This window comes from Narcine bancroftii, chromosome 8 (assembly GCF_036971445.1).
Source record: "Narcine bancroftii isolate sNarBan1 chromosome 8, sNarBan1.hap1, whole genome shotgun sequence".
Lineage (NCBI taxonomy): Eukaryota > Metazoa > Chordata > Chondrichthyes > Torpediniformes > Narcinidae > Narcine > Narcine bancroftii.
Window position 1 is genome coordinate 109,297,680 of NC_091476.1, and position 23,319 is coordinate 109,320,998.

A 23,319-nucleotide genomic window follows, 5' to 3' on the forward strand; every position below is an offset into this window, starting at 1 on the left:
ATTGACAATCACTTCAATGAACCACATTAGAGAGGGCAGAAAGTTCATCAAGTCCATTATTGTTGTGGCCAGGTGAATTATCAGATAATCTCCAGCATTCTGAAATTTTAACCCTGATACATATTAGAGTTTTGGAATCATGCATATAGATTTCTTGCATCACATTTTTCGATGCATATATCAGCATCAAGCCCAACAACATTTAAACAGGTTTGAAATATGAGCAAGAGTAGAATTTAGCTTCTCTTGCCCCCTGCACGAATTCTTGATGCCACAACAAACTTGAATCCAATGTATTTTTAACTTGTGTGGCTGTTATAATGGAGGAAATATGACAGTCAGTTTGTCCTCAGCTTGTTTCTACAATCAGCAATTTTTTTCTTTTATGGTTGAAAGCCTGTATTAAATGTCTTTATGAAGATCAACAAATGATGGATGTTAGACCACAGCGAGCACAGGGTCTAGAGTGATTTACAATGTATGTTAAGAATCCTGGTTGGTTTCATTGTCTCCGCTATTATGCTCAACCCTTGTAATGGAAGATTGATTCAGTTTCCAACAGTCATTAGTATTTCTCAAGCTAACATAACAAGTTTAATAAATGGCTAGGCTTCACTGAGCATTGCCAAGCAATCAATGTTTTATTAGTCACTTCCTTTGGAGAGAAGTCAAAATTTATCTTTTTCCTTCAGTCTTCTTGCATTCTGAGGAGGACTCGGACTGCTGCACTCCCATGACCATGTATATAAAAAAGAATTATAGATTAATTTCTACATAGTCAACATCTAATTCCCAAGCATCATTGCCCTTAAAAAGTTGGTGTTCAGTGATCTTTTTGTTTATTGGAGTTTATGGAACACTTATGGAGTTTATGACACTGTTTTGAGTCTTTAGGACCACAAGAAAGAAGAAACAGAAGCTTGTTAATCAGCCATTCTAGCCTTTTTCAGCTTCAACTGGATCATGACTAATTCATTATTAGCCTCAATGCCATTTTCCTGCACTCTCTCCTTATCTTTCACTTCCCTCATGGTTCCAGTATCAGTCTATTTCCACCTTGAGCATAATCAGTGAGTCTGCTCCACAGTTTCTGCAGAAGAGAATTCTAAGTATCCTCCAAGAGAAGGAATCCATCATCATTTCTATCTAAAATGAGTAACTCATGCCTGGAAATCATGTTCTTTGTTTCTATATGACCCCCACTGTGGGTAAAATATTTTCTCTATTCTGTTGATCTCTTTCAAAATTGAGCATCAGACAGCCCTATATAAATGGAAGAATAGTCTATATTGCACACCCTTGACAATGTATTGTTTTACACATTTTTTGGTTTATATGGTTATTATTTTTTTCATAAATTCAATACTTCAATATCCCTTTACTGTCACAAGCACAAAAAACCATAACATTTGTTTTCTTATGTTTGCAATGCAAATGCACACAAAGTTCCATTAATGTAAATTTTAATTAACATCTGAATTGTTTTGGTAGCCATTTGTGAATTCCATAAGGAAAAATATCCATTATCTGAACTGCTATAATATGGGAGACTATATTTCAATAAGATCACTTCTCTTTTTTTCTGAAACTCCAATGTGTATATGGTCAAAATGATATATTGCTTTCTATTTTCCAACCCTTTCTTTTGCAGGCACCCACCTAGTGAACTTTCTCTGCACTTCCTTAATGCAAGTACAATAAAATCCATGTTTTTTTAGAATTCAAGCAACCAGCAGCCTCAAGCAACTGGCAAAAAAAAAAAAATTGCAGAAAATAAATAGGTAAAAAGATACAAAAATTTAAAATTGGTGCCCCCAGCGGTCAGTTCAATCTGCGCAACATTCATCTCAAGCCGCCAACAAATTCACGTATCCGACATCTACCAGTCTCCATACCTGGATTTTTACTTTATTTCCTTAAACGTGAAGACCAAAATTGTATGTAGCATTTGAATATGATTTTACCAGCATCTTGTTAATTTGGATCGAAATTCCCAATTACCTTCATGCCATCCTTTTTGTGTTTAATGCTTTAGAAGCCAGATCATGCCATTTAGTTTCCTCATTCTCCCAGAGAGGATAATCTCATTGTATATCATCTCCCAACTTCTTCCCAAGTTACATAACCTATTGATAATCACTTTTTAGGCTCTTTATAAATTCCTTAATGATCTTTGTATCATCAGTAAATGTGGTTACATTGCCTTCAAACAAATCATTAATATAAAGTTTATATTATAAACTTTAAGTAGTTGAGGTCTCAGCATGCCACCAAATACAGACAGCCAATCTCAAAATAATCCAATATCCCCATCCTCTGTCTCCTATTTAGCTTTTCTCATTCCAATTTTTTACCAGGTTTGCTGCCCTTGTCCTTTTGTGTGCTCGTAATGCAGACTCTGATCGACCTGGATATGTTGTCATTTGTATAGCTGGTGCTTATGTTGATGGTCTTTCCATTTTTATTCTGATGCTGTCATTTTAGTCCATTATTTAAATGACTGAAATTTAATTCTCCAGCTTCTGATTTTAAAGGTGGCTGAAAGCCGATTACTAGTCCTGTAATGTAATGTCCTCTACCGGCATCACCTACGGCTCCTAGAACGCTTCCACCAGCGTTGTCTCCGCTCCATCCTCAACATTCATTGGAGCGACTTCATTTCCAACATCGAAGTACTCGAGATGGCAGAGGCCGACAGCATCGAATCCTCGCTGCTGAAGATCCAACTGCGCTGGGTAGGTCACGTCTCCAGAATGGAGGACCATCGCCTTCCCAAGATCGTGTTATATGGCCACCGTGACAGAGGTGCACCAAAGAAGAGGTACAAGGACTGTCTAAAGAAAGCTCTTGGTGCCTGTCACATTGACCACCGCCAGTGGGCTGATATTGCCTCAAACCGTGCATCTTGGCGTCTCACAGTTCGGCAACCTCCTTTGAAGAAGACCGCAGAGCCCACCTCACTGACAAAAGACAAAGGAGGAAAAACCCAACACCCAACCCCAACCAACCAATTTTCCCTTGCAACTGCTGCAACTGTGCCTGCCTGTCCCGCATCGGACTTGTCAGCCACAAACGAGCCTGCAGCTGATGTGGACATTATCCCTCCATAAATCTTCGTCCGCGAAGCCAAGCCAAAGAATGTAATACTATCCTCTTGTATGCTATGAATCTGATTGTCAGAACTGTATTAGCATGTTTTATATATTGAAATATGATAGACATCTTTCCATTACTTTCAGGAATACTTTTGCTTCCCCTGACGTATGTTCATACATGTCAGCCTTTTGAATTGCTGTGGATTTATTTTTTTCTTCCTTTTTGTTTTGAGTGAAGAAGATTGAACCAATCGAGTGAATTTCTGCTAGATACACACAGTTAATAATGATTTGCTGATAAGACGCAATCAAAAGATTGATGGAGATATGTCATTCAGACAAGTGAATCAGTCTCAATACAACATGGGAAGGCTCCCATGCCAGATCTCCATTTATCTTGCTCCTTTCCCCAAACTAAATCTTGCATCTTTCAAACTCAAACTTGGTCAAACTTTAGCTCTTCATTTGACCATTCAAAATACCTTGGTTTGTTCTCATAATTCACTGTGTGTAATACTTTGTTCTTTGGCTCAAATGAGTCATTCTATTTGCTACCAACCTTCTCAAAAAATTACAGTGGCTCCCATATACATTTTTTCAAAGAAGTTCATGGCCTTAATTTCACTGATTTAAATTAGTATTATTTACTTCTTGCTTTGTTTTTAGGGTTGTAGGATGGAAGACCAGTGTGCATTGACGTGGAGGTGGTAGTATCCTCTTTCCTCAAGTGCTTTCACAATGCTTCTGGATAGTGGTCCAGGACTTGAATTTTTAACAATTAAACTTGGAAATACAACATGATAGTAGGTTCTTCTGCCCCTTGAGCTGGTGCTGCCCAAATATACCATATACTTATAAACCTTGTACATTTTTGCAGAGTGGGAGGAAACACTTGCAGACACAAGCAAAATATACAAACTTTCTACAGCCCTGGATTCAAAACAGGTCATTGGTGCTGTAATAGTGTTGTGCTAACCACCAAGCTAACTGTGCTCTTAATCACTAGCCAAGTTATTTCCCTGTTGAGATAGTGATCAATAATTAAAAATTGGAGTATTTGGTACCTTGTCATTTTGTCTGGAAAATTTGGCTCTCTTTGCATCTTTGTTATAACAATTGCACCAAATTTTTTTTCTCCCTGTTCTGGATTTCACGTTTGTATCCTGGGACAGTCTTCCATTTGTTACTGATTTCTTTGAGCATGTTGCAGATAAACAGGTTGAAGGTTATCTTTCCTTTGAAACCTATACATCTACCATATTTAAATAATTTTGAGAAACAAAGTATCGAGGTGTGTTTGGGAAAGCATCAGGTTCAGTGGGTTCACAGAGAGATGAGTCTGGACACAAGTGTTACAATCAAAGGTAACTTTATTGAACACGTGAGAGACAAACAAGGGAAGACTACTTTCTTTGGCTTGGCTTCGCGGACGAAGATTTATGGAGGGGGTAAAAAGTCCACGTCAGCTGCAGGCTCGTTTGTGGCTGACAAGTCCGATGCGGGACAGGCAGACACGATTGCAGCGGTTGCAGGGGAAAATTGGTTGGTTGGGGTTGGGTGTTGGGTTTTTCCTCCTTTGCCTTTTGTCAGTGAGGTGGGCTCTGCGGTCTTCTTCAAAGGAGGTTGCTGCCCGCCAAACTGTGAGGCGCCAAGATGCACGGTTTGAGGCGTTATCAGCCCACTGGCGGTGGTCAATGTGGCAGGCACCAAGAGATTTCTTTAGGCAGTCCTTGTACCTTTTCTTTGGTGCACCTCTGTCACGGTGGCCAGTGGAGAGCTCGCCATATAACAGGATCTTGGGAAGGCGATGGTCCTCCATTCTGGAGACGTGACCCATCCAGCGCAGCTGGATCTTCAGCAGCGTGGACTCGATGCTGTCAACCTCTGCCATCTCGAGTACTTCGACGTTAGGGATGTAAGCGCTCCAATGGATGTTGAGGATGGAGCGGAGACAACGCTGGTGGAAGTGTTCTAGGAGCCGTAGGTGGTGCCGGTAGAGGACCCATGATTCGGAGCCGAACAGGAGTGTGGGTATGACAACGGCTCTGTATACGCTTATCTTTGTGAGGTTTTTCAGTTGGTTGTTTTTCCAGACTCTTTTGTGTAGTCTTCCAAAGGCGCTATTTGCCTTGGCGAGTCTGTTGTCTATCTCATTGTCGATCCTTGCATCTGATGAAATGGTGCAGCCGAGATAGGTAAACTGGTTGACCGTTTTGAGTTTTGTGTGCCCGATGGAGATGTGGGGGGGCTGGTAATCATGGTGGGGAGCTGGCTGATAGAGGACCTCAGTTTTCTTCAGGCTGACTTCCAGGCCAAACATTTTGGCAGTTTCCGCAAAGCAGGACGTCAAGCGCTGAAGAGCTGGCTCTGAATGGGCAACTAAAGCGGCATCGTCTGCAAAGAGTAGTTCACGGACAAGTTTCTCTTGTGTCTTGGTGTGAGCTTGCAGGCGCCTCAGATTGAAGAGACTAATTTTTCTACTCTACTACTAAATAGACGTTCATATCGGATCCACATTGGTCTCCGATACCTGTGGTAACCTATCTTCCATGTGGTATGAGACAAAAACTATAATGGTGCAAGCAGGCACAAGGGACTCTGAAACGTGTGGCTGCTTCCCCTACCACACTCTCCCACATGTGTACATATTACACACCCAGGAGCATTCACATAAACTCCTGATTCCCTATACCAACATGGGTGTGGCTCTCTACAGTATTACAGCTCAACTTGTGTGTAGTGCACACCTTACCCACGACTCCTCCAGTGATGTCCACAGTAGTGATCTGGCATAGAGCAATGTCCAGAATTTGCACCAAATGGGAGAGAAATGTGGCATGCACTTATGTTTTATACTGTTCTGAGCTGGGTGTCTGGCCAATATTGAGACTGTCATTTAAATGAGCCAACAGTAAAATGTGGACTAATGGGTGGCTGGAGTCCAACCTTGATTGCCAGGTGATGTGACTTCAGAATAACTTTCAGACAGGGAGGTCGTGTGACCATCCATGATGTTCCAGACAGACAGGGAGGTCCTGTGTTCCTCCACAATCCACATATAACGTGAAGGCTCTAACTTCAATCCATTATGGAGGGAATGCTGCACTGTTGAAGGAACTGACTTTCTGAGAAGTTATCTGTGAAGAATTCTGTCTTTAAAAAAAAACAATAAATTTTTTCCAAGTTCCTGGAAACACATATTCCTCTACCACAGTGGTTCCCAACCTTTTTCTTTCCACTCACATACCACTTTAAGTATTCCTTATGTCATAAGTGCTCTGTGATTAGTAAGAGATTGCTTAAGGTGGTTATTGGGTGGACAGAAAAAGGTTGAAAACCACTGTTTTAATCGTACCTAATTGACTCATGTGCATGGTTTCATAACTTCAAAGGAAATGGTGGCCATGACAATTTTTATTTCAGTAACAATTGGGATAAGAGCAGTGATTCTCAACTGTCCCTTCCCACTCACAAACCACCTTAAGCAATCCTTTACTAATCACAGAGCACTGATGGCATAGGGATTACTTAAAGTGGTATGTGAGTGGAAAGAAAAAGGTTGGGAACCACTGCTCTACCAGCATTACTAAACGAGATATTTGTTCATTATATTTTGCTTTTTTGGAATCTTGTACAGATTTCCATCATGTATTTCACATGCAAAGATGATTTTGGTTTGTGACTATTTCAACGCAACTGTAACTTTTAATTGCCATTTTGGATTGAGTACCCATTTGTAAGGGTAATATATATTGGCTAATCCTAATTGTCCTAAATTTAAACAGGACATAATGTCCCTCAGCCATTGAGCATGAGTGGGCAGGGCAGCATCCTTCCATCTAAACCAGGGTTGGTAAAGTGGTTTATATTGATCCCCTGGGGGTTCAATGGGACTATCCAGGGGTGTCAATAAATGTCTAGGCTATAAAAAATGCATCATTGGTAATATTTATTTATTTATTTTCCATGCTTGGGGGTCGATGAGAGATCAAGGATTCCACGAAGAGGTCGATGGTTTAAAAAGTTTGCCGACCCCTGGTCTAAATAATATCACACATCTGGCCAAAAAAGATGTAAAAGATAGAGCATGACATTTAATTGGAGTTAAAAGAGTATCATCCTCTTCAGTTATACCAAAAAGAGCAATAAAAGGATTGGGCTCCAAATTTACATTTAGAATTTAAGATAAAATTTGAAAGACCTCCCTCCAGTATTTTTCAAGGCTAGGGTACGTCTCGAACATATGAATTAAAGAAGCCTCTCCTCTCTTAAATTTATCACATCAAGAATTTACATCTGAATAGATATGAGAATTTAACTTTAGACATATGGTCCCTCTGTATTGTAAGAAGCAATGACGGGCACATAAGGATGTAGTATTAACCTGTTTAAGAATTAGATCCCAAACTTCATCCGTTAAAGAGAGGTTTAAATCCTGTTCCCAGGCATTTTTAAATTTTAACTAGAGGGGCATGTCTCAAACCCACTAATGTATCATAATGAATATTAAGCATATGTGAGAATGATTTAGCCTAAATAATACCTCAGCAATGTTTGCATCAAGTACACAAGGAAAATCAAGTATCTGAGATTTAAGAAAATATTTGATTTGCAGATAACTGGGAAAAAAAAGAGTATTTGGTAAATTGAACTTTCCAGAAAGCTGTTCAAATGACACAAAATTTTTTATCAATAAAATGATCTTTGAAACATTAAATACCTAATCTAAACCATTTATGAAAAACAAGATTTTGCAGAGTATGTACTCAGAAAATAAATTTGAACCTTTCTGCCTATTTCTCACAAGTCCATGGCACCCTTACCTCACGCCAATCTCTTTTTTATGCTATCATAAGAAAACCCACTCACCTTGCATATCTAGTGGAAAATGTCGTATTTACAAAAAGAATTGAGCATATTCTGGAGTTTTATCTGATCTAGATTTTCAGATTTCTTCCTGTTCAAACCCAGTACAATTCTCACCCCTCCCTTTCTCTGAACCCCTCTCTGGCACCCCCTAATCCAATCTTAACATAATTCGTTTTATGTTAGTTTATCACTTGGTGAGTGTGGTATATATAACATTGACTGTGAAATATAATTGTTGCTGTAAAACTATTATTTGTGTCATGTAATTAACTACTCTTTGAGTAACAACATTGATAGCAAGTTCCAAAGAGTCTGTGTGAAGAGCTTGAATGTAGAGGTCACATCTTGTTTTGAGCTCCATGTAGTTGTGTATTTATCTGTGCCTTCTGCAAATGGACAGTCAGATGTTAAAACCCACACACAGGGGGTCCTGCACTATGGATTTTGACTAATATTCATGGTTTGAAATGAAAACACAAATTTATAATCTAAGGCAAAGACTGATGTTGTAAGTGAACTGCAATTCTTTGCATTAATCTTCTGATTTCAAAGTAACTCTCAAAGCTATAATGTCCAATAAAAAAGTTTGAAGTTCAATTTTGATTACAGCATGGTACAATTTGAATAATCTGACATTAATCAATTATAAATTTTCCATTTCTAAAGTGAATGGCAGCCAAAAAAATCCAAGACGCTATAAAAATAACATTTGAGTTTTATTAAAAATGTGTCTCTTTGTGCATTCAGCCTGATCTGTATTTATCTCTCTGGAATTTATTGATGGAACAGAAGTGGGGTTATTGATGAAAGTCATCAGTTGTTTGGCTGATATCAAGATTGGTGAGTACTAATGAAGACCAGAAATGATTTTCCATCTATAACATGACAGTAGCTGTTAATGATATTTCAATGTAGAGCAACTTTACTACACAATGCATTGGCACAGATCAGGTGTGCCCACACAGAAAAGTAACAGGAGCTAACCAACTAAATTTAAAAAAAAATCCCAGCACATTCAGATAAACTTCCTCTGCCCTTCAAGATTTTTAAAATTAATTCACGAATATCACTGACAAACTAACATTTATTCTCTAATTAGCCCTGATTACAATGGCTTACTATATAATTTTCAATGTTTAGCACCTTTAATATGAAATGGCAGAGCAGACTCAATGGACCGACTGGCCTACTTCTGTTCCCATGTCTATGTGGTAAGTTGCCATAAGGCACTTAAGTGGATCATTATCAGAATAAATTCAGGTCAAAACACAGAAATGCTGGAGGAACTCAGCTGCTCTTGCAGCATCCATAGGAGGTAAAGATATATTACTGAGATTTCAAGCCTGAACTTTTAGAAAGCCCGAAATGTCAGTAATATATCTTTATCTCCTATGGATGCTGCGAGACTGAATGAGTTCTTTCAGCAGTTCTGTGTTTTGATTACGATCACAGCATCTGCAGACTTCATGTTTCTCTTCAAAATAAATTCAGGAACCAGCCTGAAGAAATCAGAACCTAGTGGTCAGAAGGAAATATTGCAAGGAGGAATGAATGCATTAGAAACATTGAAAACTTGTCCAGAGATTGGGAGGTAAATGAAGGGATGAGAGATCATATCTGGGAGGATATTTTTAAAGGATCAACAACTCACACTGATCTATCACTTTCATCAGGGAAATATTGATCATTCATTCCCAGACTAGAAAATGTTTACACAATGCAACTTTTGTACAAAATTAGATGCCCACTGTATTTTTATCTCTGCAAACTGAAGTCTCTGCTTGAAACATTTCTGCAGGTTGAAAGGACTCACAATGAATATAAAACAACTAAAATTGAGTGGGACTGAGGAGGTAATAGAATTCGCTTGGTAATATTTACCGTATGAAGAATGGTGTTAATGATGTTGAATTTTCACATTGTTTTTAGTCATTTATTATTTACGAATGGCAATATTGAAATGGAATTATTTTGCAAGGGATTCCAATTTAATGTTTTAGTTTGTTTAATTTTGTCTCATTGTTCTTGAAGTAAAATTAACTTAATTAAATTAACAGTTTGTCATTCTGAGTTAACATTTTTTCATTATTTATTTTCACATAATTGGATTTCATCAATTCCATCCCTAAAGCTTTATATTAAAGTGATTGCCCAGGGATGTTGATTGCACCTTTAGTTGAATAGTCAGACATTGCTTTGCAGCTATATTTGTACTGTAGGCATGTAAAGCACTGCATATTTATTATTTTAATCAAAATAATAGAGGACACAATTAGTTTTTAGTTTGGGTATAATGATGCAACAAGATTTTTTTAAATGTCAAAAGAAAAAAGCAGAATTGAGAAGGAGAAGCAGAGAGGAGATGACCCTACAGGGCAGTGGACCAGTGATGGGCTCAGTGGCTAAGGGACCTTAACTGGAAGAAGGCCATAGCAGAAGGTCAGTTCAGCAGCTGAGTGACCTACACAGGCTGCGGGTGTTGTCGACTTGCCGTCAGGGGTCCTGTGTAGGCTCTGGGCTGTTGGAAACTGGCTCATGAGAACCAGGTATCAGCCGGGATTCGAGAGGGTGCCATGGGCAGGAGGAGTTCCTGAAGGGTCTCGGATGCTGAGAGCTTCCTGATCGAGTCGGAGGTTTTGATCTGGAGCTCGGGTTGCTGATAAATCAAGTGGGATTCTATGCAGCTACAGGAGAACTGGAGGTGTATCCATGGTCACCTCTTGTAGGTGACACTTCCCAGCTTCTAATATTTCTCAATTTCAAAACACGTCACCTTCCAAGAGAAGTAAGCCTTGGTATTCCGAATTGTATCTTTTTCATCCAAATAAATCAAACCATAATTGCTGCTGTAAATAGCTTTAATTTTTCATTGATAAAAGCAAATAAACATTTTCATAGCTTCGCACTTCATAACAATGAGTAAAACAATGCATATTGTAAATGATAATATTTAACTTCAAACAAATATAAACAAATTAAAATGATAATAAATGATTATTCCAAGAATGAAAAGAGAACTTCCGGTCCCCTTGGATATTACGATATATGATGCCATAGTATCTATGGTAATTTGAAAAAAAAACCCTAAAAGAAAGTCATAAAACATAAATCATAAACACAAGGTTTTAACCTCTACACCTCTGAAGGGACTCTCTTTTTCTTCTCTCTTACTGTAAGGGGACACCAGGCAATATTAATGATAACTCTTTGTCTGCCTTACAGCAGGCAAAAGCCATTGTACAGTATACCTTGGATAAATCAGATGATTTGCGGCCTGCTGATGCCGAGATCAAGGGGATTTAAGCCTGGGACCCAGATCTCTGAGAAACCCATCTCTGGAGGAATCTAGAGACAAAGACAGTTACACACAACTACGATAAGGAGTGCAAGCCATTACAGCCTATAAAGAGAAGGCAAACACCATAGATGGCTGTGATGCTTCACTATCTGATGAGCTGAACATCTTCTATGCCCAATTTGAGAAGGAGAACCTGACAAGTGCCTCCAAGAATCCCTGCAAAGTCTGAGGGCCCTATAATTTACTCTGAGGCTGATGTCAGAACATCATTCATGAAGGTGAACCCTCACAATATGACAGGTCCTGATGGGGTACCTGGCAGGGCACTGAAAACCTGTGCCTACTAACTAGCCAGAGTGTTCACAGACATTTTCAACCTCTCATTGCTGCAGTCACTGCTGCTTCAAAAGGTCATCAATCATTCTGGTGCCCAAGAAAAGCAGTTCGCCCAGTAGCACTAACAACTACTGTTATGAAATGCTTTGAGAGGTTGGTCATGACCAGAATTAACATGTACTTAAGCAGACGTTTGGACCCACTGCAATTCGCCCATCGTCACAATCGCTCCACAGCAGATGCAATATCGCTGCTCTCCACTTAGCTCTGGATCACTTCGAAATCAGCAACATACATATGGCTGCTCTTCATAAACTACATCTCAGCGTTCAACACTATTATTCCTTCAGTGCTGTTAAGAAGCTCCAATCCCTGAGTCTCTGCAACCCACTCTGCAACTGGATACTGACTTCCTCATTGTAAGACCATAATACGAATTGGAAACAATGTCTCCTTCTCACTGCCTATCAGCACAGGTGAGCCTTGAGAATGCAGGCTTAGCCCACTCCTCTACTCACTATACACTAGGGGTGCAGAGCTGCTGGAGCTCACTGGTGTGCTCCTCTGGCTCCTCTGTATAAAAACACAAAATAAACAAGTGAGGAATTTTAGCTAATTGGGAATATGCCGACAAAGCTATATTTGTCAACCGAATCACAAACGGCAATGAGGAAGCATACAGGAGATAGATCAGCTCGTGTGGTGGCACACCAACAACCTTGCATTCAACATTAGCAAAACCAAGGAGATGATTGTGGACCTCAGAAGGAAGTCAAGGGATCACAAACCAGTCCTCAGTGAGGGCTCAGTAGTGGAAAGGGCCAAGAACTTCAAATTCCTGGGAGTTAACATCTCTAAGAATCTGTGCTGGAGCCTCCGTGTTGATGCAATCATGAAGAAGGCTTGCCAGCGAATATGCGTGGCGAGGTGTTTGAGGAGATTCAGTATGTCACTGAAGACTTGGAAACTTTTACAGGTGTACCATGGAGAGCACTCTGGCTGATTGCATCACTGTCTGGTGCGGAGGTGCCAACACTCAGGCCAAGAAGAATCTGCAGAGGATTGTCATCTCGGCCTGCGACATCATGGCCCCCAGACTTCACTCCATCGAGGCGGAGTCTTAAGAAAACAGCCTCTATCCTCAAGGACCCATCTGCTACCATCGGGGTGGGGGGAGTACAGGAGGCTTAAGACATGCACTCAGCAGCAGGAGGGCCGCTGCTGCTTCCCCCTCTGCCATCAGATTCCTGAATGTTCAAAGAAACTGTCTCACTTTGACTTTTCCTGCGCTAGTTTTTATAAGGTGGCTTATCTGAATGTTGGCTCTGTGATGCAGCAAAACAATGAATTTCGTACCTTATGACAATAAATTCTGATTCTGTGCATCAAGTAGGTTAGATTTTCACGTGTCCATAAAAGGGACCTTGATGTGTGATTACTTTCCAAGTTAGTGTGTGTGATGCTGTGGAGAGCGGGAGCTGCAAGCCTTTCTGTAGTCATATTTATATAATTTTGAAGGCGAAGCCTGGAAACGTTTCTCTTTCTCCTCGGTTCTGATGTTTGATGTGAGATTTTCTTCAGGTGGTTCTCAGTGGGCTGAAGGGTTATCGTGCGTCTCAGTTCGGCCGCTTCATCTTCCTTCGTTCCCCCCTTCTCCTTCGGTCCCGGCAGCGTCCGAGTCTTGGGTCACCGTGGGCAACGGCGTCCCCGCTGCCATGCGACTGCCTGTCCAATGGGCTTCCGTATAACTCAGAGGTGCGCAGTAAGGGAGCGGGCGATTGGTGTCCGTGGGGGAGGGGCGTGAAGGAGGTCAGCATGGCTGGAAAGGTGGACCCGGAGCTGGAGCGGTTCCTGCAGCAGGTGGATGAGATCAGTAAGTTTTTTTGGGGGGCGGGCGCAATGTCCCATCTCGGTGGAAAGGGTAGACCTCACAAATCCTCTGAGGTAAAGCTGCAAACCTGAAGTTCCATAGTTTATGAGGGGTGGGGGGGCAATGTCCCATCTCAGTGGAAAGGGTAGACCTCACAAATCCTCTGTGGTAAAGCTGCAAACCTGATTTCCATCGTTTATGGGAGGGTGGGGGGGCAATGTCCCATCTTGATGGAAAGGGTAGACCTCACAAATCCTCTGTGGTAAAGCTGCAAACCTGAAGTTCCATCGTTTATGGGGGGTGGGGGGGCAATGTCCCATCTCGGTGGAAAGGGTTGACCTCACAAATCCTCTGAGGTAAAGCTGCAAACCTGAAGTTCCATCGTTTATGGGGGGTGGGGGGCGGTGGTTGTGGATGTTAATGTGATGCAGATTATATTGAGGTACATCTCTAATTTGTTATAAAGGGGGTGCACACCTCATTTTATGGGGTGAAAACCTTGTTTTACAGAGTTTATATAGAGGGGTGCAGTTTTTGATAACTATATCTTCCATGTGAAATGGTTTCATTCAATGAGAAACCACAGTAGAGAAAATATAAGGAGCTGGAAGATTTACAAACTGTTGATTCAATTGTGAGCTGTTTGGCAAGAGAGAAAAGTGCATTTTCATGTGTTTAAAGAAAAAAAAGTAGATGTCTTATGTTTCAATCAGCATCGAATACAAATAAGTTGCTTTATGCTCAATTTTTCTCTAATTTGTTCTTTACATTTAGCTGATCTGGTAGAAGGAATTAAATCTGACGACCCTGCCATACGAGACCAAGCTTTTCTGAAAGCAGATGAGAAGTTGATGAAATGCTCCGAAGAATCTGAGATGGTTGAAGGATGCAGAGTAAAAATTAACCGGACAGTGATTAACAAAAACCCTTCTTCCACTGCACCCCCACCTCAGTGCCCTAATCTGCCAGGAAAATATGTGAGTTTTCAGTTAATTTGGTCAATGTCTATATAATTGTCATACAAATGCAATGCCAGAGACACTAAAATTCTCACTTGCTGCAGCCAAATGGGAACGTAAGATACATCAGCTGCAATAGTAAACATTTAACATCCATTGAGGACATCTACATGAAGTCCTGCCTTAAAAGGTAGCTAATATCAAAAATAGCCCTTATCACCCAAGACTCAACCTCTTCTCACTGCCATCTGTAGGAAAAAAGTACAGAAGTGTGAACACCAGCCTCTTGAACAGCTTTTTTTCCAGTGGCTATCAGGGTCTTGAATCTCTCACTGCTTTCTTCATCAGAAACTACCACTCCGACACCACAAATTGACCTGTCAGTTTTAGTGAAACACCACTTTTTTCTTACGTGACTGAAATTGTAAATATTTATTATCTTGTGGCGGCACACTTGCTCAGAGCGAATCGGCTCAACTTGTAATGCCATGTGACAGGGCAGCCCTGGGAAAATGGCGCTGTCAGGGGTTTCTTCCTCAATCAAACTTCCTGGGCGGCACGCGCCCCAGGCAGCGTGGTGAGGTCATCACACATGTGGTAATCGAACCAATGCTGCCCTTAAAGGGGGCAGGCACCAGATTCAAATAAAAACAGTCGTTAATGACCCTCAAAGTGGTGGCTGTGCTTCTTACACTGCTCACACTGCCACAGTGATGACCCCAACGAGCTCAGACACTTTTCTAGACTCAAGTAACATGGATTCGGGAGAGATTAACGCTGTCTCCATCAAGCTTCCCCCCATTTTGGAGCCACCGACCGAGAACGTGGTTCAGGTAAGCAGAAGCGCAATTCCAGCTTCGCAACATCTCCGCAGATGCCACGATGTTTTACCACATTGTGACCGCACTGCCGTACTGGACCAAGACACGGCAGCAAGGGTGGACGACCTCATCCACCACCACCCGGCTGTGGGCAAGTACACTGCCCTCAAGGATCTGCTGCTGAGAACTTTCAGGCTCACTCCCCAGCAATGGACTTCCAGGCAGCTGCACCTGGATGGGCTTGGGGACCGTAGTCCCTTGGTGCTGATGGATGAGATGCTGGCCCTGGTGGAAGATCACAAGCCGTGTTTTCTCTTTTGCCAGATATTCCTGGAGCAGATGTCAGAGGACATCTGACTGCACCTTACGGATAAGGACTTCTCAGACCCGCGCGTATGCCCTCTGGTGAACGAAGAGGGAGAACGAGGCATTCCTCAACAAGGTAACACGACCGGGACCCAGCTCCCCTCAGGCAACCCCCAAGACCAAGCCGGAGGAGACCCAGTCAACCGAATGTTTCTACCACCAGCACTGGGGAGTGCAAGTCCATAAGTGCCAGCAGCCCTGCAGGCCAGCTGCTGTTGATGGCTGCAATGGCTGGCCACGTGAACAGCCTCCTTCATGTTACAGATGGATCCACTGGCCGCTGCTTCTTGGTGGACACAGGCTGAGTTGAGCATCCTTCCCCCCCCCCAACGCCCTTAGAGACTCACACCTGATCTCACTGTCCAACCCTGCGGGCGGCCAACGGCTCCACCATCTGGACCTATGGCACCCACAGGGCATAGATCCAGATCAGAAGGGAGAAATTCCACTGGAGGTTCATCCTGGTCTCGGTGGGCACCGTGCTGTTGGGGGCCGACTTCCTGAGGGCTCACGGTCTCCTGGTTGACATGAAGGGCAAGAGGCTGATCAATGCCTGCACGTACCACTGCATATGGTTGGACACAGCAGACGCCTGCAGGCTCGAAATCGCCGCTGTAGTCGCTGCTAGGGACGAGTTCTCCGACATCGTCCATGAGTTTCCTGCCATCTCGGAGCCGCGCTTCAACGCTGCCCTGCCCCAGCATGGGGTCTTCCACCACATCCCCCCACTGCACACTTGGCCCAGATGGCTGCCGCCCGAAAAACTCCAGCAGGCAAAAGATGAGTTCTCCAGGCTTCAGGAGCTGGGAATAGTCCAGCGCTCAGTCAGCGCCTGGGTATAGCCACTCCACATGGTCCTGAAATTGTCTGGGGCTGGAGACCCTGCGGGGAATACCATCAGTTGAATGATGAAACCACCAACAGGTACCTGGTGCCCCACATACAGGACTTCTCTGCCAACCTGCACGGTGCACGGGTTTTCTCCAAAGTGGACCTCATGCGAAGATTCCATCAGATCCTGGCGCATCCAGACGACGTGGATAAGATGGCCATCATCACCCCCTTCAGCCTCTTTGAGTTCCTCCGCATGCCCTTCGGTTTAAAGTACGCTGCCCAAACATTCCAGCATCTCGTGGAGGTGGTGGGAAAGTACTTGGACTTTGTGTTCATCTACTTGGATGATATACTGATTGCCAGTCACAACCGCGAAGAGCACAAAGCCCACCTCCACACCCTCTTTGCCCAGCTGGCGGATTTCAGCCTCAAGGTCAAAGTGGCCAAATGCCAGTTCAGCAGAGAGTCCCTCCAATTCTTGGGGCACACGATTTTGGCAGCTGGGGCCACCCTAGCACCGGAGAAGGTGGCAGCCGTCCAACACTTCCCCAAACCCTCCACCCTGAAAGGCCTGCAGGAGTTTGTAGGAATGGTGAACTTTTGCCATCGGTTCATCCCCAGGACCACTTGCACCATGCGCCCATTGTTCACGCTCATGGCCACCAAAGAAAAATTCCTGGCCAAAGAGGTGGACAACGCAATCATGGCAACAAAGGAGGCTCTGGCCAGCACAACGCTGCTAGTACATCCATGACCAGAGGCACATACGGCACTCTCCGTGGGCGCCTCAGCTACAGCATTTGGGGGAGGGGGTCCTGGGACAGTAGCTCGATGGACAATGGCACCCACTGGCCTTTTTCAGCAAACAGCTGCGCCCGCCGGAGCTCAAATATAGCACCTTTGACCAGGAGCTCTTGGAGCTGTCCCTGGCCATCTGCCATTTTCGCTACTTTCTGGCGGGCAGGCCATTCACAATTTTCACAAGCCCTTCACCCAGGCACTGGCGATGGCCAAGGACGCGTGGTCTGCCAGACAACAGCGCTACCTCTCGTAGGTGTCAGAGTTCACTAATGACATCTGGCACAGGGCCGGCAAGGACAAAGTGGTGGCGGAAGCACTCTCATGTCCAGTCATCAACACTCTCGTCCCCAACCTGGACTACGCTCAACTGGCTCAGGTCCAGAGAAACGATGCGGAGACAAAAGCCCTACAGACCACCATCTGAGGCCTTGAACTCAAAGATGTCCAAGTGCCCAACAGCCCAGACACACTGCTCTGCGACGTTTTAACAGGTACGCCACACCAGTAATCCCACCAAACTGGAGAGCGAAAGTCTTCAGCATGATCCACGACCTAACTCAACTGGTGGTGAAGACGACCGTGTGGATGGTCGCGGACCAGTTTGTATGGCACAGACTAAAGAATGAGATGGCGGAGCTGGCCAGGAACTGCACCAGGTGCCAGAGCTCCAAAGTCCACCAACACATGCAGGCCCTCAACCAACATTTTGACTCGGCAGCTCGCAGGTTCCATCACATCCACGTCGATGTCGTTGGACCCTTGCTGGTATCCAGGGAGGCACGTTACCTTTTCAGGGTGTTGGACCGCGCTACGAGATGGCCTGAGGCTATTCCGATCAAGGAGGCCTCTGCAGAGACATGCGCCAGGGCTCTGTCAGCCAGTGGATCGCCTGATTTGGAGCCCCGGCACACATCACCAGCGACAGGGATGTACAGATCATGTCCTCCCTGTGGATGCAGATGGCGAAAATCCTGGGGGTCAAGCTCCACCACAACACGGCATACTACCCACAGTCCAACGGGCTGGTGGAGAGGTTCCACAGGCACCTGAAGGCATCACTCATGGCCAGACTCACCGGCCCTGACTGGGCGGACGAACTACCTTGGGTCCTCCTCAGGATCAGGACGGCACCCAAGGAGGACCTACAAACCTCGTCAGCGGAGATGGTATACGGCGCACCACTCTCCCTGCCTGGTGAGTTCTTTGGCCCTGAACCTGATACCTCGACTACAGACGCAAACTTGCTGACGGAGCTCAGCAGGAGACCAGCCTCCCTGACTCCCTCCACCTACACGGCACCCGGCCAGTTCACCTCCCCAAGGAGCTTGACTCTGCCCAGTTCGTTTTCATGCAGAAGGGACTGCAGGGGGCACCGCTGCAGCACCCATAAGAGGGGCTGAACAAAGTCTTGCACCGGTTCGGCGAAACCTCCCTGGATGTTGGGGGGAGTGAGGAACTGTTTACAGTGGACTCCCTGAAGGGGGCCCAGCTGGACTTATCACAGCCGATGCAGATGGCCAGGCCCAAGCGAAGGGACGCGCAGCCAGTTCTGGGGAGGGGGTTGTGTGGCGGCACACTCGCTCAGGGCGAGTGTGGTGATCTCATCACATACGTGGTGACTGAACCAACGCTGCCCTTAAAGGGGCACGCGCCAGATTCAAATAAATACAGTCGTTAACAACCCTCAATGTGGTGGCTGTGCTTCTTACACTGTTCACACTGCCACAATCTATCATATTTATTGAAAAAGTAAAAGAAAGACAATTAATACGTGATTTTTGCTGATATGCTGCATTGTTCTGGTAGTTGAGGAGTCAAAGTTCACATTGATAGAGGCCAGGTGAGAATTGCAATTTTAAGTTTGCCGTAAACTTTATTTTTTTTAAATTTGATGCAAGAGGGGTAAGATTTTGAAATCTTGCAGCTCCATTTCCACATGTGAGAGTCTTAAATTTATCCAGACTTACTTAAGTAGAGGGAACACCGTGACAAATACAGTCACTGTGCTTTGGAATCCATCTCCATAATCTGATGCTCATTAGAGGTGAAGGAAGATTGGCATCTACATTTATTTCATTGAGGTTTCCTGAAGTGGAGAATAGAGTGATTTGCTGTCTTTTTGCAGGTTATTTTATTTCACTTTAATTGATTGGGCTTCTGCACCTTGGCAAGTTGATGCTGACTGGCAGGAACCACATATAGCTGCTCTGAGTGGTAATCTGGATAAACTACCATATTTAGTTTAGATGTGAAAAGTTTTCAGCTAATAGACTGAGAGTATGGTGAAGCAGAGAATCTTATTGGAGATCAATATTCTTATTAAGCAGAATATTATTTGAAACCTCAGGGTGCTTATCTGTTGGTGACAGGTGACTTTCAAACTCTTTCTCACAGGAAATGCAAGGAAACAGGGAAATGAGCCAAGGTAAGCTGTATTTTTTATATAAAAGAGTTAAAATCTGACAAGGTTTTAAGGTAATTTTTTTCATTGAAGTGTGGAGAAAAGTAAAGTTGTCTCTTCCAAAGTAATTTAGTATATTAGAAATTAAATTTTAAATTTAAAAAAAATGTAGCCATGCAGTATGGTAACAGGCCTTTTCAGCCCTGGGGAAAACCTATGCAGACACGGGGAGAATGTACAAACTCCTTAGAGATGGTGCTGGTTTCTGCTAACTGCTATGTTGACCATGCTACAGTTTGATTGCTATGTGGGATCTGATTTTTGTTCAAAATTTTGATTATAATTTGTTGCAATGTTGTTAAATGCATTGTTCTATATATAGTGTGGTACCATATGCTTTGCTTATTGAAACTGTTCCTAATTCAACAGTGAGGAAGCAATTGTTCTTAACTGTGGAATAGCTACCCAAGGAAATAGTGTCTTTTGAGTTGGGTAATGAGGCGCATTGTTGAACATTATCTACCCTAGGGATATCTGATTTTGGCACTGTGCCCAATTGGAAAATGTTCATTCTCTTCCAGTAATACCTTCCACTTCACTTACAATTTGTCAAACAATCTTGAATCGGCTTCAAGGATTTTAATTGCTGAATATACTTTTGTGCGCATTTTATAGAGAATTTCTTAAGAATTCTTGAGCGAGATGCAGAAGAGAGAGTAAAAAGAAGAAAAGAAAATTTAAAGTTTGCCAGTGGTAAGCAACTTATCCATAAATCTTCTTGTGCCTGCTGTTTACTCAATTAAATCCTGATTAAGGCCACATGTGAATTGCAGAATAAACTTAAAAAAAAATTGTGGGGTGCAGACAATAAGAAAAATGTTATTAACTTTTTACCAATAGTTCAAGTTTGACATTTAATTATAGCTAATGAAACAGCATTCTCCAGTGAACAGTGCAAACATACGTACAGTCAGATATAACATACATGCAGGCAAATCATGCATTTTCACAGTGCAAGTATACATATGTACGTATTAAAATAAATAGTACAGCATTAATAAATGGTAAAAATAAATATTAATAAATAGTATTAAAATTAATCTTATTCATAAATAGCATAATTTTCAAAAATCATCAGTTATTTTGGGGAACAAGGAATACTGCTCAAACTACACAAAGACATTGATGACTTAAAAACGTGTTACACATGCTAATAAAAATGGTGCTTTTTGAGAATCTGCAGCTGTCAGTCATCTTATTCAAGTGAAAACTGGAAAGTGAATGCGGCAGCACTCAACACCCATGATGCAGCAAGTGTGGAAACTGCTTACTTTCACTCCATGGGAGATGAGGCCTCAGCATTTGGCCAAGTCCATCCCTGGGAACCAGTCCTACAGATCCATTGACCTCCCCTCATCTGTGAGCAACTTGCTTTGCTTTTTAAAAAAAAAAATCATTTATAAATTTTAAAACCACAAAAAATTCACTTACTTACAATATTACAAATCCATTATAAAATCATGTGGAGTAACGTGTGCACTACTGCAAAATGTGGGAAGAATGACAGACACCCAAGAAGTCAAAGTCGAAGACTGGCTAATTATGCTGGAAACTTGCCTTATATTCTCTCCCTGCCACCGATGATAGGAGTGACGTCATGGCAGCGCTGGCCTCGGATTGGTCAGCGTTCCTGCTGTTGCTCATTGCTTCCCGCCATGCGGATTGTCACTTGGGAAGAAAGTTGTTGGCCCCCGTGGGGTCTGGCGCAGTCGCCACGTTCGTCTGCCATCTTGTGTACTGGGTCACGTCTCCATTAGCGGGCTACTACACACCCCTCCACCTCCAGAACTGGCAATTGGAATGCTGTCCACTGCTTTTGGTGGCCTACCTCTCCATCGCTTGGGCTACGTGAAGACTGGTTGGCTAATGTCCAGATGTGCTGGCTTGAGGTGGTTGATGGTGAAAGTCTCTTCCTTACTGCTGATATCCAGCACACATGTCAATCCATTGTGTCTGACTCGTACAGCCATTGCAGAGGTGTTTGGTGTGCCGCCTGCTGTACAAAAACATACACAGATCTCTCGGTTTTTGGGGACATAGGACTTGGCCTGTCTTTCTCTCAGTCTCATCAATGAGGTTATTGGGTCCTCTGGGTTCGTGGTGGCAGCCAAGAACTTCCCTAGTATAACCAAAGGTGCGCCATACACCATCTCGTCTGCTGAGACGAAATCTTTCAGTGTGGTGCAGATCCCCAGGAGGACTCAGGGTAGCTCGTAAGCAGCCATCAAAGCCGCCTTTAGGTGCCTGTGGAATCACTTTTCCAACCCATTGGCCTGAGGGTGATACGCCATGGTGTGGTGGAGATGGATTCCCAGCAAGTTGACCGGCGCCACCCAGAGTCCCAAAGTGAACTGTGCACCTCTATCAGAAGTTGTTTGCTCTGGAACTCCAAATCTTGACACTCAGGCATTAATCAGTGCCCTGATGCAGGTCTCAGTGGTTGTGTCGGTCCGCGGAACTGCTTCTGGCCACTTCGTCGATTGGTCAACCATGGTGAGGATGTATCTCGCCCTCTGGGAGACCGATAACAATCCTACTCTGTCGATGTGGACGTCGCTGAACCTATGTCGCGCTTACTTGAAAGTCTGGGGGGTCCCTTGATGTGTGTTTGCATTTCGGACAAGTGGCAGAGCATGCAGGTTTTGGCCCACTGCCATGCCAGATAAACATGGCCACCATTTTGACAGTAGTTGTAATGTTCACCGGTTCGAAGACCTGCCGTCTCCATGCAGGGATTGCTGGTGGAGATGTCGCAGAGGAGTGTCTGGTTACCAGGGCCGATAGCGATGTCCTCTAGCCTGAGCCCAGAAACTGCCGTCCTGTATGCCAGGATCTCAGGGTCTTCATGCTGTGCTTTGGCTAGGGCTGTATTAGCCTACTCCCTGCAAGAGGACCTGGACAGGCTCAATCGCAGGGCACCACAGTGTGTCATCCTCCACGTTGGTTTTCCCCAAAATGTATTGATTGTCCATGGTGAACTCAGACACATAAAAGAGGTGTCTCTGCTGCCTAGCTGACCACGGGTCCAACACTTTATGTAAGGCAAAGTTTAACTGTTTATTGTTCGTGAAGACCCTGAATTGTCCACCTTCCAAAAATTACCTGAAGTGCCTGATTGCCAGGTACAGTGCCAAAAGTTCACCGTCAAAGGCACTGTATTTGAATTCAGGGGGCTGGAGGTGTCTGCTAAAGAAGGCCAAGGGCTGCCATTGTTCTTTGATGTATTGCTCCAGTATGCCTCCTACCGCTGTGCTGGAGGTGTCTACAGTGAGAGCAGTTGGTCCCTTTGGCCTGGGGTGTATCAGAAGGGTGGCATTGGCCAGTGCATTCTTAGCCTTTTGGAACATATCTGAAGCCTCATTGTCTCAGGTAATGTCTTTATTTTTCCCCGCCATGAGTGCAGACAGGGGACACTGCTGATATGAAACATTGATAAAAATTAATCATACAGGCGTATTCTTACAGCCCCTTCAGTGAACGGGGCTTAATGAAGTGCCTAACAGCATCTACCTTTTCGGGCAGAGTTTAGCTCCGTACCTGTTAATTTGGTGCCCCAGGAAGTCAATTGTTTCCAGTCCAAACTGATATTTAGCAAGGTTTATAGTTAGT

The 23,319-nt window shown here is 43.6% G+C and overlaps 1 protein-coding gene across 7 annotated transcripts in view; it reads left to right on the forward strand.

The window, feature by feature from the left end:
• Positions 1–23,319, forward strand: part of ttc12 (tetratricopeptide repeat domain 12) — a 103,634-nt gene that overhangs the window by 12,771 nt on the left and 67,544 nt on the right. For 2 of the 7 annotated variants that reach the window (XM_069894839.1, XM_069894840.1), the window contains exons 3-6: positions 8,712–8,804; positions 14,243–14,445; positions 19,644–19,674; positions 20,326–20,403. In XM_069894839.1, the coding sequence (XP_069750940.1) occupies positions 8,768–8,804; positions 14,243–14,445; positions 19,644–19,674; positions 20,326–20,403 (349 nt within the window). In that variant the 5' untranslated portion in view covers positions 8,712–8,767. Of the gene's footprint in view, positions 1–8,337; positions 8,805–9,762; positions 9,818–11,887; positions 12,075–13,369; positions 13,472–14,242; positions 14,446–19,643; positions 19,675–20,325; positions 20,404–23,319 lie in introns of those variants that run through there. The other 5 variants (XM_069894843.1, XM_069894838.1, XM_069894844.1 and 2 more) reach the window with 4 other exon arrangements.